This window comes from Podarcis cretensis (assembly GCF_951804945.1).
Source record: "Podarcis cretensis genome assembly, chromosome: 11".
In the NCBI taxonomy this organism is placed as follows: domain Eukaryota; kingdom Metazoa; phylum Chordata; class Lepidosauria; order Squamata; family Lacertidae; genus Podarcis; species Podarcis cretensis.
This window is the reverse complement of record NC_137180.1, coordinates 21,551,112-21,567,776: the sequence shown is the minus strand read 5'-3', so window position 1 is coordinate 21,567,776 and position 16,665 is coordinate 21,551,112. Positions and strand designations below refer to the sequence as shown.

Below are 16,665 nucleotides of genomic sequence, written 5' to 3'. Positions count from 1 at the left end.
ATGTTTTGCTTAAAAGTGTGTCTAAAATTGAATTTTTAAAAATAGTCAAAGAAACCTAGTTTCAATAAATGAAGGCTTGCAAAACTCCATAATTGAGATTGTAACTTTACTAAGCCATCAAGGGAAGCATTGAGTCAACAGTTCACTTCTTACTACGGTACCTTAAATTACTGTAAGGTACCCATAAGTCCCTTCAGTGTCACACAAAACAATGTTTTGGGAAGTGCCCAAGTCACACTTCTGTGTTTGTAGTAGGTTTGCAGTTTTAAATTTTGTTATACTTGTATCCGGTACAAATTGTAGGCAGTGGCGTAGCGTGGGTTGTCAGCACCCGGGGCAAGGCAAGTAATTTGCACCCCCTAACCCTGGATTTGCGCCCCTTAACCCTATCCCTAACCCTAACCCCCAGATGTTGCGCCCGGTGCGGCCAGCCCCCCCTGAACCCCCCACGCTACGCCACTGATTGTAGGGTTTGCTGCATAGCACACTATGCATATGGGCTTCCCCTTTGCAGACATGCATGACCAAAAACCAATCTCAATCTCAATCCTTTATTGGCATATAGACAAAATTCTGAGAGGTATAAGACTACTCAGCAAAATCTGCATCTAACAATTCAACAGAAGTATACTGTAGTGTCCAGATCAAGTGAAGTAATACAGCCACTCTATTCTGCCTTGGTCAAGCCACACCTGGAATACGGTGTCCAATTCTGGGCACCACAATTTAAGAAGGATATAGACAAGCTGGAATGTGTGCAGAGGAGGGCAACCAAGACGATCAAGGATCTGGAAGCCAAGCCTTATGAGGAACGGTTCAGGGAGTTGGATATGTTTAGCCTGGAAAAGAGGAGACTGAGAGGAGATATTATAGCCATCTTCAAATATCTCAAGGGTTGTCACATGAAAGATGCAGCCAGCTTGTTTTCTCCTGCTATGGAGGATAGGACTCAAAACCAATGGCTTTAAGTTACAAGAAAGGAGATTCCGACTAAACATCAGGAAGAACTTTCTGACAGCAAGAGCTGTCCGACAGTGGAATGGTCTTCCTCGGGAGGTTCTGGACTCTTCTTCCTTGGAGGATTTTAAGCAGAGGTTGGGTGGCCATCTGTCATGGATGCTTGAGCTGAGATTCCTGCTTTTCAGGGGGTTGGACTAGATGACCAATGGGTCCCTTCCAATTCTATGATTCTAAGTGAATCAGGTGGCTAATGAAAAAAGACCTCAGTGGCAAAACCCTGGTTATGGAATATCCTTCCCAGTAACGTATGTTCCCTGCACCACCTTTATGTTTCTTTCAGCACTAGTTGAAGAAATTTTTGTTCACTCAGGCTTTAAACACCTTGTTGTCTTACAATCTGGGCTTCTAAAGTTAGTAGTTTTTATTGTATATCTGTGTTCTTAATAGTTTTATTTCTTCCTCTTCTAGAAAGCACTGTTTTTGTGCTGCTTTTCACTGTTTATATTTTAAAAAATAGCATTATTGTGTTAAGAATAGCATTATTGTGTTCTTAATTATTTCTTTCTCTTCTAGAAAGCACTGTTTTTGTGCTGCTTTTCACTGTTTATATTTTTAAAAATAGCATTATTGTGTTACGAATAGCATTAGTGTGTTAAAATAGTATTATTGTATTAAAAACAAAAAAGCAGAGAACTTAACTTACTAGGCAGCCAGATACCCTTCACAAATGGTTGCTCTTTGACTCCAAAACTCTAGTGTGGAGTTTGGAATGTGTTCAGCTACACACTACAACTTAAGTTTTGTATCAGTTGCAAGATTGCAGAGACCTAGAAAGAAAGTGTCTGGATCATATCTTAAAATGTTTGCCGAGGCTTTGTTCCAAGTTTAACTGATTTTGAGACTGGCGGTCCTCAATCAGATCTACTTGGGCTTGGAAATATTACTTATGTTCAGTTTTGTATTGTTAGGTTATGCTATTGAAAAACAAAAAGAGCCTGGAAAGAGGTTGTGATTTGTGAATTTTCTGGCATAGTTATGCTCTTAACAGGCCAAGGCTGGTGAACATTAACTATGAAGCTCTCCCCTTAGCAGACGTTGATCGGTACGAGTGGTTGAACAGGCCAGACTCATTTTCCATCAAGTGATGAAGTGGGACCAGTTGGCATTTTGCCCAAAATACATCAGAATCACTCTTTGAAACCCAAAGGGGTGGCTTAATGGTCAAAACCTGGGATTGAAACTACTAGACTTTCTGGAGCCATAGGTCTGACATGACAGCTCATCTTTTTTAAAACAGTGCAGATATGTTATCATGTAATATTCTACCCAGGAATCTTTGGGGGATTGTACTTTTAGGGCCAGAATTGTTCTGCTGACATTATGATGCAAGTACCACAGTGCCTTAGGAGTATGTTACAGGGGCCTATTATATCATGTTCAAGTTACATAAGAGGCCCAGTTAAGTCAAGAGATCCCTCCAGCTGTTTATTGCCCATATTTGTTTCCCTCGGTAAACTCTGGGTTATTTTAAAATAATGCTGAATAAAATGCAGATACCACTCCTTTTTGTACTCACACATGCACAATGCCTCTTTAATGTGGTGTGCAGACCCAGGAAGGAGCCATAGAGGTGCAAACGCAGAAACAGTATTCTGCATCCGAAATAAGGAACTAGGAAGGCATCTGTTGATAGATGGGCAATTAGAAAAACTGCAGGGGAGGAATGAAATAACACTGAAGCAAGCCAGTTCAACATGCAATTATTGAGTATGTTTTCATAATTCAACAGTTTTGAAAAGACATCTGATGAATATTTAATCTGATGAATGCCTAGGACCCTCGTAACTATGGGACCGCCTCTCCTGGTATGTCCCATGGAAGACCTTACGGTCTTCAAACAAAAACATCTTGGAGGTCCCAGGCCACAGAGAGATTAGGCTGGCCTCAACCAGAGCCCGGGCTTTTTTGGCTGTGGCTCCAATCTGGGGGAATGCTCTGTCACAAGAGACTAGGGCCCTGCGGGACTTGACATCTTTCCGCAGGGCCTGCAAGACAGAGCTGTTCCACCAGGCCTTTGGCCAAGGTACAGTCTGACACCCTCCTTTGGCAATCCTCACAGAACTCTAGCCCAATGGTTGCCATTAATCTGATTTGAACTGATTTTATAATTAAATGATTTTATAATGTTGTATCATTTTACTGTTAGCTGCTCTGAGCTCGGCTTCAGCTGGGGAGGGCGGGAGATAAATATTTTATTATTATTATTATTATTATTAATAATAATAATGATGAAGATGAACAATATCTGTATGGATAAAGGCTTCTGAAATTGAATAGTGCCCTCTTGAAATAACCATGCTGTAAGATCTGGACTCCCTCCATGCAGACTGAAGGTGCAAATAGGTGAATAAATCATATTTCTTAAAGCTACAGCAGTCTCTGCCATGTCTCAATTCTCCAAAGGAACACAGATCCTAGGAACCTTATTTTCTCTTGCAGAGAGTAAGGGGGGCACCCAACTTTTATAACAACCACCACCCATGTGTAGTACCCAGTGCTTTATTTTCTGGGGGACACACAGGGGTACACATACCCTAAACATTTTGTGAATCTAAGTTTGGCCACACTGAGGGGCAGTATTTCAATATGAGTAGGAAAATGAGAGCACCTCTGGACATGCTTTTTATATATAAAAGCACTTGTACCTACTGAGAAGATCCATTAGAAAAACAATTGTACCCAAAGGAATTATTGTGAGAATAAGAAATATTACAAGGGGGCCCCTTTCACATTTTGTCCCCGCTCAGGGCACCCTGTGCCGCAAATCCGCCCCTGCTGGCTATTATTATTCCTAAACAGTGACCCATTGGCGTAAAGTGATCTGGCATATGCGAGCTAAGCACTGCGCCGCCTGGCGGACAGAGAAGGAGACGCTCTGCCCTCCGTCCCGCTTTGCGAAAGCATCTCCGACGCTAAACCTCAGTCCTGTGGGTTGAAGTCGAAAGGCGGAGCTAGCTCGAGGCAGCCTGAGCCGGGATTGGCTCGCGGCTTTAGCTGCCTGGCTATTGGCTGGGCGGGGACAGTATGATCGACAGCGACCAAGATGGCGGCGCCCACTGTTATTCCGGATACCCTCAGGTAGGATCTGCTCTGCTGCCTCCTCCCTTGTGGGTCTGCCAACCCCGTTTCTCCCTTTAAATATGGCACGGGCAGGCGGGGGGTGGCGCCTTGAAACGCTTTCCAATGCCAAGGCTTAAAGTAGTAAAAACAAAGTGGTGTCTGGGCATGTGCAGGTTTCTTTCCCCGCACCAGTGTTACCTACCTAGTAGGTATTCCTGTGCCTGCACAGTTCCGTGGCAACCGGGGTTGCTGTTGTGCACACGGTTATTGGGGAGCAAACTCTCCTGAACTCAGCGGGTCTTGGTTTCCGAGACGTCCATCAAATTGTGCTGCAAAGAAAACCTATTGCTGATTTCCCCCTCTTCGCATAGAAGTGCAGTGGTAGGAAAAGCAACAGCAGCAGCAGCAGCAGCAGCAGCATTTGCTGTTGAATAGCCTGTGATGTGTGTAGAGCAACGAACCAAAGGAAAATAGCAGTAATGAGCTCAGCAACGCACACTTTTAGGCAGGGCGGAGGGTGGTGTGCTGGTTGAGAAGCAGGAACTAGACAGCCCAAAACCAGATGTAAAATTCTGCTTGGGTATAACCCACTCCAAGTCCTTTGTTTGCAGTTCCAGCATTTTTAATTTCTAGCTTCCCAGAAGCTGAAATGCTATGCTCAAGCATAGAATAAAGTGGTAATTCTGTCGTCTTTTTTCTACAATTTTTATTAACTTTTCTATTTTACATTTTAGAATATTCATTTAAACAACCTCAAAATTTCAGTGACTTCCCTTCTCTTCCCATGGTTCACTTTGCATAACATAAATCCCTGCATATTTTGTATAAACTAAGCCATTCAGTATTCCATTATTACATCCATCAAAACTTATTTACATTGTTAAATTTATCTTAATTCTGCCACATTTTCATATGTACACAATTCCCCCCCCTCCATATATTCAATAAGCATTTTAAATAAAGTGATAATTCCTGATCAGGAGACTGTTTCTTTTCTTTCCTTCGGCAGCTGCGTCTCTGGTGGAAGGTTTTTTCACAACACCTGTGTGTTCAGGAACTTTGCCTGGGAAAGTAGGCAGCCCTTTTCATTGTTGTTTAAACCTCTTCCTGGCATCTGAAAAGAGCAGAGAAAAACTTATTGTGCCCACCAGGTCCCTTGTCTTTAACTGATTCTTGCCATCCTCTCTTCCCCTTTTCTAGTGTTCGAAAGGCTGTGTCCCTCATCAATGCTATAGACACGGGAAAGTTCTCTCGGTTGCTCTCCCGCATCCTTCAGAAGCTGCACCTAAAGGTTTGTATACACAGAGAGAAAATGACTGCACAATGCACAGTGAAGTCTCTTAAGCTGGTAGTATCCATGGGCTACAATTGAGTATAGATTCCAGAAAAGTACAATACAATTGCTTGTCCAAGTGTCTCTGCCAATGGGAGCTTTCCTTTGAGAGCTCTGTAAGGGCAATATTTTCTGCTGGGAGGAACACCTGGGGGGAAAAACCATTCAGTAGATGTTTCACAGGTATTTTTAGCTTTGCGGGCACACTGATGGGGTTAAAAAATGCTGCTGTGGTCTGCTGTGCTCTCCTTTAGGCAATTTTATTTTGTGAACCATCCTGAGACTTGCAGGTATAGGGTACTATATAAATTTAATTACTACTACTACTACTACCACCACTAAAAAATATTATTCCACTCTCATGGGAAATGGCTGAAAGCTAGTTCAATGACAGCCAGAGGATGAGGTTGGAAGAGATGGGAGTAGGAGAGGGAGCTATATAAAAGATGGTGACTCCTGTTTGAAGCTCTGGAGCGATTTTGCCTGTTAGTATAAATAATAATAAGCTAGGTGAACCAGTGGACTGACTCAGTGTAAAGCAGCTTTTGCCAATATAATTGACATTTATGCTGTTTGTGAAAAGGCATGAGACCAATCAATCTAGGGAATAAAATAGTATCTTAATTTTTGGTAAATGGGAATCTTTTTATTTCAGGCTGAGAGTACTTTCACAGAAGAGGAGGAAGAAAAGCTTCAAGCCGCTTTTTCAGTGGAGAAGCAAGATCTCCATCTTGTCCTTGAAACCATTGCGTTCATTTTGGAACAGGTATCTTCTATTATAGTTCTATACTTTCAGTAAAAGGATGCAAAGTATAAGGGATAATCCTCCTCCTTTAAGGTACTGCATCATTAAAAACACTTGGGATTGCTTCTTCGTGCTTTAAGATTCCTGTACCTGCATGCTTATTAGTAAGTAAGCTGCATTAATCAGAATGGAACCTACCTTCCAAGAAAACATGCATAGGATTGTGATCTAAATTGGGATGATCTGGGTTTGTAATTCAGAATCCTGTGTGTGTGTGCACGCACACACGTCACACATGTAGTCTTCCCTGTTTCTTGCAGTGGTATATATAATGGTGTGCTGTAGTGCATGGGACTGAAGAACATATACCATATGTTAACTGGGATAGGTGCATAGGAAGAAATAATAGAGCTGCAATTTGTTCTTGTTAGGCAGGCTTCCTCAACCTCGGCCCTCCAGATGTTTTGAGACTACACTTCCCAGCATCCCTGACCACTGGTCCTGCTAGCTAGGGATCATGGGAGCTGAAGGCCAAAAACAACTGGAGGGCTGAGGTTGAGGAAGCCTGCTATTAGGCATGTAAATAGGTTTACAAGTAATACAACATCCTGATCCTAAACATTGACTTAAGTAGGATTTTATCCTGGTACTGTATATATATCATGTGTCAATTCTACAAGGTCTTTCCAGACAATCGGTTTGCCCTGCAACAAATGTGCAGCTAATCATTTCAAGGGTTCCTGCAACTTTAAAGTATCCTTTCTGTTGCAGAAATATTTTGTTGTTAGAAACATTCTGTTCTTCCTTCAGCCAGTGCCCTCATTGCTGTTGTAAATTTTGTGCTAACTTTTTTTGTGCATTTTGGACATACCCACCTTGACTTAAATAATGAACTGTGAGTGTCAAATATTTACCATCACTTGGGTTGTTTAGCATGTTGTCTAGTGTATCAGCTAGGGAAATGTGTGTATTGCATTATTATTATTATTATTATTATTATTATTATTATTATTTTTACAGGCTGTGTATCACAACTTGAAGCCAGCTGTTCTGCAACAGCAGTTGGAGCATTCCAAAGTGGATCACGACAAAGCAGAAGTGTTTGCCACCACATGGGCTGCTGCAGGTCCAGAGACGGTGGAAAAGTTCAGACAGAGGACTTTGTCACCTCAGAAGGTAACAGTTACAGAAACATATAGAAAATACCTTTCCATTGGGACAAAGGGTACACAGTACCGTATTTTTCGCCCTATAGGACGCACTTTTTCCCCTCCAAAAATGAAGGGGAAATGTGTGTGCGTCCTATGGGGCGAATGCAGGCTTTCGCTGAAGCTTGGAGAGCGAGAGGGGTCGGTGTGCACCGACCCCTCTCCCTCTCCAGGCTTCAGGAAGCTATCCACAAGCCGTGGGAGCCCACGGGAGTTCCCCCCGGGCTCCCCCGGCTTGCGCAGCGCTGCCTCTTAACCCGAAGTACCGGCGCGCTGAGCAGTCGCGCCGGGGCTTCGGGTAGCTCTGCGCAAGCCGCAGGAGGGCTCCCATGGCTTGCGGAGAGCAGCCTGTTCTGGTGGCTGGGGTCGGGGGAAGCTCGGGCTTCCCCCACCCCAGCCTCGCACCTTGGGGGGGAAATAATTCCCCCCCCTTTATTTCCCCCCCAAAAAACTAGGTGCACCTTATGGGCCGGTGCGCCCTATGGGGCGAAAAATACGGTAAATGGTGAATGTGATGCATATGAGCTAAGAACTAGGTGTGTGCCAAAATTGAAAGAAATATTTTAATAGTGAAAACCTAGATTTTATTGCTAGCCAAGCAATGTAAACATTCTAGTGTGTGTACATACATATGCATGTGTCATTTTTGAGAGTTTGACACATTATGTTCAAAAAACAGCAACAAACCTTGCTTTGAACCCATTAATGCCTTGTAGAGAATCCAGTAGTTTACGTGACTGGCTTTTTGGTTGAATAAGATACTTGGCTGGTGTAAGAGAGTACAGCATTAAATGATTCAAATAAGGCAATGAAACCATTTATTTAAGAATAACATATTGCATAGTATTATCGGTAGATGTGGTTACTGGTTGAATTGTGAAATGTACTTGGGCACTGTGCCCAAGTTTCCTTAAGGCAACACATACATGTAGCAAGATCAGAGCGTTTATTTATTTATTTATTTGTTCATTTATTAATGTCGCAATACATTAATAAATAATACATTCAGAGCATTCGTTTCTGTTGTATCACCACGAATCTTATTCTCTGCTGTGCCTCATCTTATTTTAATTGGTTGTCACTGTACTGATTGTTTACAGTTTTCATTCATGTACAGTTAAAAAAACATACATATGAGATGGATGCATAAGGGAGATGGGAGGAAATTAGAATGTACTGAGTATTAAAACCTGGGACTATTAAAAAAAATAACCACCTCTGTTACTGTTAAGAGCATAATTAAGGTGACAAATGAGTTTGGAAAGGTTTAAGCAAAAACTACTCTAATGGTGCTCTATCAAGAGAATTGTGTTTACTTCTGTGCCTTATGTGGGATAGAAAACAGTAGAAGGGAGCTGTCACCGAAGTTTCAGGGGGCTGGGTGCCCTGTAGTCTACCTATGTTTGAGCATCATGGAAAAAGTGTTGCCCTTGTCGCTCAGAAATTGCAGTAGTTGCTCAGATGCAGTAATCTCTCCCCTGTACGTGGTGAGTGTCGCCTGGCTGCAAGATGGCCTTTGCCATGCTAGGCTCCCCACGTATTTGCATAGGAAATGCTCGTGAGTGTAAAGCAGCCCTTAGTTTGCTTCATGTTGCATAAGCCAGGACAGGAGGGGCTGCGAAGGGAGCTTGGGGTTGTTGGTGCTAGATGAAAACTGAATGGTGTAGGTTTGAATGCAACAAACCTAGGACTATAAAGGACGCAAGTTCAGTAAAAGGCAAGCAGGAGTCAAGGAAAGGAGGTGGGAAGTAGAATATGGGAAAGGGGCTTGAAGAGGCAGTGTTTGGAGCCCCATCAAAGGCTTCATACATGGCCTAGGGGCAAAAGGTTGTGTGAAAAGGGATCTTTTGGGACAAGGAGGACGCCATGTGTGCCGATCACACAGGGTCCCTGGACATTTAACGGTCTATTGATCCCTGTGCCACCACTGTGCTTGCTTTCCCGCTGCCACCAACCCGTTAAAGGTGAAGGGACCCCTGACCATTAGGTCCAGTTGTGACCGACTCTGGGGTTGCGGCGCTCATCTTGCTTTACTGGCCGAGGGAGCCAGCGTACAGCTTCTGGGTCATGTGGCCAGCATGACTAAACCGCTTCTGGCGAACCAGAGCAGCACATGGAAACGCCGTTTACCTTCCCGCTGGAGTGGTACCTATTTATCTACTTGCACTTTGGCGTGCTTTCAAACTGCTAGGTTGGCAGGAGCAGGGACTGAGCAACGGGAGCTCACCCCGTCGTGGGGATTCGAACTGCCGACCTTCTGATCGGCAAGTCCTAGGCTCTGTGGCTTAATCCACAGCGCCACCTGGGTCCCGCCACCAACCCGTTACTCTTGGGTAAAACACTGAGTCCAGACAGTTGTTAAAAGTGAACCAAATAAACAAGTTCATTTTACAAACATTAACAAGTTTATGGTTTCTCAGATAATATTCCTGTCGGTTTCTTAACTTTAGTTTCTTTACCGCCTATGCCTTCCTAATACCTTCTGACTGATTATATCACCTCTTTGACTGACTCCTCTTAACAAATTCTCTCACTCTCTCTTACACCAGACTAGCCCAGCCCACAGACTTCCTTCTCCTCCAAAAACCTCTGTTCTTAAACCTTATACACAATTAACCCCGCCCCTTGGGTTCCCATTGGTTAGTCATTTTACAATTAGTTAACCCTTTCCTTATGAACCCAATATGATGTCACACACCTAGGAGGGCAAACGCCACACCATGCCTCTGCTTTTTGATTTGTATTTCCACGATTGGTACAGTCCCTCAATAACTTAAATTGGGTCGGCAAAGTTTTTGTGACTTGGGCCGGTTCACGGTCCTGCAGACGCAACGGTGGGCTGAAGTGCGTGTGCACGCATGCACAAACACTATTTCCAGCGCTCCTTCTGGCGCGGAGGAGGCGTGCGCAGCTTCCCATTGGCTGTGGGAGCTTCCTGCAGCCGATGGGAAGCCGGCCAGCATCGTGGAGGGTGGTCCCCGCTCTGCTCCGCACTGGTTTAGCACAGCGCACAGGAGCTGACCGAGTGGGCGGCAGCGGTCCATGGGCCGGTTAAACGACCCCCATGGAGCTTAGGTTGTTGACCCCTGACTTAAATGTACATTAACCTTTGTTCATTTGCATGGTTAGAACACAGGACGATATTCATTCTCACTGCCTTCATTTTGTGTTCTGTGGGTTGGTGGGGGGAGGTGGAAGCAGTTATTGGCTTCAAATGGCTTCTTGTACAGGTATTTAAGATACGATTAAAATCTCTGTCTGCCTGTAGCTGTTTGGAAGCAATGCGTTAGAAGCTGCCTTGAAATTAACTGGAATAAATTCAAAGCATGAGTGTTCACATTAACAGCTTGGTTAGGGGTACTGCTAATGCCAGAAGGAGCAGAACTATTAGAAGTAGATCCAGATACATGGCTAGATCTAATATAAAAATAAACGTTTAGTTTTATTTTTCTTTTGTGCTCAAGGGATGACATAATGAGGGACTGGTGTGGTCTGACTGATAGTTGATTATAACAGAGATCAATACGAGATTTATTACCGTGCCATAACTTTGTGGTTGCTCTTTTTTCATTGTGCTTATATTATTGCTGTGTTAGCAATCTTTTCTTTTTTTAAAAAAAAAGAAGAAAAATTCATCAAAAGATGATTCTATGGCTTTAACTTTTTATATATACTTTTTTTATGCTGGCAAGATTCTACTGCTAACCCGCTGAAGGTTGACACACAAAACAAAAATCCACAAAAGTTAAGTGAATGAAACCAGCCCATATTATGCTAGAGAGCCAGTGTGGTGTAGTAGTTAAGATCGGTGGACTCGTAATCTGGTGAACTGGGTTCATGTCCCCCACTCCTCCACATGCAGCTGCTGGGTGACCTTGGGCTAGTCACACTTCTTTGTTTTATTTAAATATAATTTTTATTAACAGGCCAATCAAATCACATTAATTCCAAATCATATTAAATCCAAATTATACAGCCAGATTTTTAATTTTTTTGTTGGGGGTACCCATACTTCAAGTTCCGAAAGGGGTCAAAACATCACTCTTGCTGCTGCCTTGATCAAAAAGTTGTATCCAGTTCTGTCCAGATAGTCTTTTTGTTATTTTCTTCATCTTCTTGTTGTTATCATATATTCCTTTCTTTGTGATCTCTGATAATCTTCACAAGTGGGTGAAAGACAAACATCTCCTGTGTGGGTTTTACACTCTCCAAAAATCATATCACATAAAGGACAGATGCCATTTCCACACCTCCGTTAAAAACATTCCCACTGTCTGTCCGTTGATTCACAAGCTTGCGAATCTATATCTCAGAGGGCTCTGCCAGGTCAAGATAACGTTCCGATAACCATACATTCACATTCCAATGACCCTGGTCCTCCTCCCTCTCGTCCACCTTAGGCAAGCCTGTCTTCACGAAACTCCATTTTTAACTGTGTCATAAAACTTTCCTTTCATTCCCCGGTATTTCCACCAGTCCTCTCTTTAATCAATAATCCACTCCCACACAGTTCTTAGTCTCCTGCTTGTGATTAATAATAGCAACAATTCTTCTCTCTGTCTGGAGGGGAGGGTTATTGGTACTCACATAAGGCAAAAAAAGAAAAGTTTTTTCCTCCCCTCCCTTTCCGTTTCACTCCAACATACCAGTCTCTTGATGTTGATTCTTCACTTGATTTATTTTCACGCCCGTCACTCCGCTCACAGAGATCCCATTAATCAGCAGTCTTTACTCCCGATCTTAACTTGATGTATGTGCATTAGCTTCTTTCCAATTATATATTTCCAATTAAATATTTCGAGCTAATGCGAACCAGTGCGCTAATTGGAGACAGCGTCAGGAAGAGCCGACTTCACTCGAGGGCTTCGTGCCAAGTGTCCACACCCCCTTCTTTCGAATCCGGGGGTGCATTATGGACACCGCTGGCAAGGCAGTCCCCCCATCCCCTTGGGGGGGGGGGCAAGGAAGGCTGCATACTTCCCATAGCAGCCTCTTAATTACCTCGTGTGGGTCGGAGAGATGTTATTGTCGGCCATATTCCAATGCGCCCCCTGGTGGCCCCCCGGGCTAGTCACACTTCTTTGAAGTCTCTCAGCCTCACTCACCTCACAGAGTGTTTGTTGTGGGGGAAGAAAGGAAAAGGAGATTGTTAGCCGCTTTGAGACTCCTTAGGGTAGTGATAAAGCGGGATATCAAATTCAAACTCCTCTTCTTCTTCTTCTTCTTCTTCTTCTTCTTCTTCTTCTTCTTTACAGCAGTGGTTCCCAATTAGCTAAGTACTGTGGACCTCTGCTTTTCAAAAGCCAAGCCATGGACCCCCTACTTTTGAAAATGTTGATATCTCTATGGTAGTTTTTGTTAGGTGAATGGAACTATGGACCCCCTGAGTGGCTTACATGAACCTTCTGGGGTTCAAGGACCACCAGCTGGGAAGCACTGCTTTATAGGCTCAGATTTGCTCACAGTTCTTTTCTTGACATGATGATGTGTTGGATCCCAAGTCCTCTCCCTTTCTCCATGCCCATCGTTGCAAGCAGCAAGGCACTAAGAAACCTTATACATTCCTAGGAATGGGGTACTGAGTGGCCCATTGGCTGCACCATAGCCACTAAATGTGATGTGATTGGTTTAAGCAGCTGCAACAGTTTGAGTCTGGGCTCCATGTCCAGAAGAAGCTTGCTACTGCTCAGATGAGATGCTTCAAGATTGGTATTTAATGCATATGTAGCCACTGGCTCTAGCTGTATCCCAGTTCCCAGAGATGCTTTTGATCCAGTCCATTCCTAGAGGAAGGACAAAAGTTCATTGCTGAGTTTTCTTTAAATATGGGCTAGTAGTTTTAATGGGTGTTTGAAAAATAGGACATACAAAAAAGAATGGGGAAAATTAATAATCTCCCCAAGAGAACACTGTAAGCAAATCAAAACTTTAGCTGGACTTTAAGAACCACTTGTAAAGTAACGGGTTTTATGTACAACTTACACTTATGAGAAGTATGGAGAATATATGTAGATTGGTAAAAAATTGTTATTAGGACCCATGTAAGGGATTGGGGGAGGTCACGAGATTCAGAGAATCTCATGGCTTGATTATATAAAGAATTTTTGTTACCACTTTGTAATTATAAAAACTAATAAAAAATATTTCAAAAACAAAGAAAAGAAAAAGAAAAATAGGACATAGAGTAGTGAGAAAGGTCCAGTAGAATACTCTCTTTTGGAAGAATCCCTTTTTGCTGAAAACGAGAAACATTTCCTGAAGAGCAGGTGATTCGTAGCTTCCCATATTTTTTCTGGCAATGTCCTCTTTTCAGGAGCTTAGAGCCACTGTCTGTTTAAAGATCCTCCTGCGCTAATGTTTAACGATGCTTATCGTCCTCTTTTTAGCTTGATTCCTAAAACGATGTTGGGCTTTGTCACCTTTGTCATTACTAAAGAGGCTGTTTTAACACTGTTATAAATCACATTAAGTTCATTTTTAAATGCATCATCTAACCTGTCTGCAGTCTCTTTCTCACTCCCCAGTCTCTTCACCTGTTCCCGCCTCTTGGGAGCATGAATCCTTCACGCGCAGATTCCTTAGCTTAAAATTGGAGCACAAATAAGAAATTTATGCAAGTGTGACTTTTCGGTGCTGGAAACAAGCGTTTCTGCCAATAGCAGCTTCCATCCAAGGTCAAATAGCACCTAGAGGAAGGGATTCTCATCAGGATCCTGAGGGAGAAATTAACCCTAACAGCCCTCCACTATGCCTGCTATTTAAGAAGAAACAAATGCAGGTTTTTCTAGTTTGAGCCACTGCTGTACTCTGTCAGGTTTGGGGGGGATGGGATTGGGAGGAATATGTAAACTGAATTGAAATTTATGTATCAAAAAGAGGACTGTGTAGGCCAAGAATGTGACTATAAAGTGTGTTTGTGTAGGGTAAAAAGGTAAAGGGACCCCTGACCATTAGGTCCAGTCGTGGCCGAATCTGGGGTTGCGGCGCTCATCTCGCTTTCCTGGCCGAGGGAGCCGGCATTTGTCCACAGACAGCTTCCGGGTCATGTGGCCAGCATGACAAAGCCGCTTCTGGCGAACCAGAGCAGCAAACGGAAACGCCGTTTACCTTCCCACCGGAGCGGTACCTATTTATGTACTTGCACTTTGACATACCTATTTATCTACTTGCACTTTCACGTGCTTTCGAACTGCTAGGTTGGCAGGAGCAGGGACCGAGCAACGGGAGCTCACCCCATTGCGGGGATTTGAACCGCCGACCTTCTGATCGGCAAGTCCTAGGCTCTGTGGTTTAACCCACAGCGCCACCAGCGTCCCTTTTGTTTGTGTAGGGTACCCCCATGCAAAACATAGGTGCCCATAATTAGTATTTAGGGATCCCAGTTCACAAAAAATGCCTGCTGAACTGGAAGTAGCTTTCAAGTGTTCAGGGAAAGCTCTAACAGTTGTATTCTTTACGGCAACCCTGTAAAATAGGTTGATATTAGTATCCCTCATAGCGTAGTTGGGGAAATGAAGGCAGAGCGAGATGGGGTGGCCTAAGGCAGAGACTGATTTGCAGTTCATTCTTTTAGCTGCTGCGCTGCACTGTTGGTTGAGGTTATCTGCTGACGTGGTGGGCTGTTGTTCCTAAATAAAACAAAATATTGTGCGGACTTCCGGAGGCGGCGCGAACGGCAATGGCTGCCCTTTCCTAGCTGGGGAAGGGAAGCTCCGCCGAAAAAGGGTCTCCCGCTGCGGCGAAGCGGGGACCCATTCTGGAAAACCACAGGCAGCAGAAGCCTGTGGTCTTGGGGTCCGGCGGGCGCCAGGAGCAGCCCCCAAAACGTTGAAGGAACCCCGTAAGGGGCTCCGGATCGCGGAGGGGGTTGCGGCGCTGTGGATCGTTCCGCAATCGGCGGAGTGAAGCCGCGTTGCTGCTGCCGGTGAGCGCTGTCCTTTCTTCCTAAACTACAGATTCGGAAAACAACAATCCGTGAGTAAATGGACTTTAAAAGTTTCGGGACTTAAAGTACTTAATCTGGCTGAAAGCGGAGTGACGAAAAATACGAAGTCCGTCTTCCGCTGTCATTGAATCACTAAGCAAGGAGCCGGAGGAGTGGAGGCAAAAAGTGAACTTTTAATTTAACTGATCTGGACACCCGTGGAAATTATTTTTAAGCAGAATAAGGACTTTAAGCAATTGATTACATGACTCTTATGTGGACTGTGATACCTTTCTTCTATTTGGATTACAATTTAAACAAGAAACCCAGGTGCTGGAACTGCCTGAGCAATTGAGCAGCCAGCTTGCAGGGCTGGATACTTTTGAACTTAAACTTTGAAACAATCTGAGGGAGTTTGAACTGGCTACTTTGAAGCATCTTTTGGAATACCAGCAAGCACTGTCTGAAATACTGTGACTTTTTAAATGCTAACTCTGCTAAAAGTTACCTTATAGAAGGTTCTCGGACATTAAATGGGACTATATTATTTTTATTGGAATTGTCTTCTTTCCTAAAGACATTTTAAGCCCCCCCTAGAGGATTTGGGATTAATAGCAGTGACATTGTTTTACTTTCCTTTTCCCGGCCTCCTGTTTGACTATTACCATCTGGGCCGCTGCTTTCTCATGGGAACAACTCAGCTTGACCTTGAATTTTAGATAACTCTGGAATGAGTGGCGCAAGAAAAAAGGGACCGAGAACCAGACAAACAACTCTAACCGCAGTCTCCCAGGCACGCAGATCATCTGTGCCTACTGTGCTTACTCTGCCTACTCAGACTTCTGAGAAAGAAGCTGCTTTTCTGCCACGGGCAGAAACTGAGGAATTTCAATTGGAAGAGATGGCCTCAGGAGAAATTAGTTCTACTTTAGAGAAAATTCTTGAAAAATTGGAATCTTTGAATAAAAAAGTGGAATCTCTGGATAAAAAAGCTGATCAGCAAACAGCTAAAATTGATCAAAATACTGAATGTTTAAATAGACTAACTGGACAAGTTGCACAGAATGTGCAAGCAATTGGAGAATTGAAGGAGACTGCAGGTGAAAATCGGAAATTGGCTGAAGATACCAGCCAAAGATTGGGAAATTTAGAGAAAGAGGTAAGGCCACTCAGCAAACAAGTAGGTGAACATCAGACTTATCTTTCTATGATAGAACTACAGAATAGACAGACCAATTTAAGGATAAGGTCGGTACCAGAGGTGGAAGAAGGCAACTTAGCTGAGTTCTTGACCAAAGAATTTTCCAAGTTTTGGAACTTAGAGGAAAAAGACTTTAAAATCATATCAGCCTTTAGACTTGGAAGACTTATAAAG

General features: G+C 43.5%; 1 protein-coding gene across 1 annotated transcript in view; it reads left to right on the top strand.

The window, feature by feature from the left end:
• The first annotated feature begins 4,001 nt into the window (after positions 1-4,001).
• Positions 4,002-16,665, top strand: part of COMMD10 (COMM domain containing 10) — a 66,962-nt gene continuing 54,298 nt past the window's right edge. Inside the window, exons 1-4 of the mRNA XM_079995869.1 lie at positions 4,002-4,098; positions 5,281-5,371; positions 6,069-6,179; positions 7,179-7,334. Of these exons, the coding sequence (XP_079851995.1) occupies positions 4,064-4,098; positions 5,281-5,371; positions 6,069-6,179; positions 7,179-7,334 (393 nt within the window). The 5' untranslated portion in view covers positions 4,002-4,063. The remainder of the gene's footprint in view (positions 4,099-5,280; positions 5,372-6,068; positions 6,180-7,178; positions 7,335-16,665) is intronic.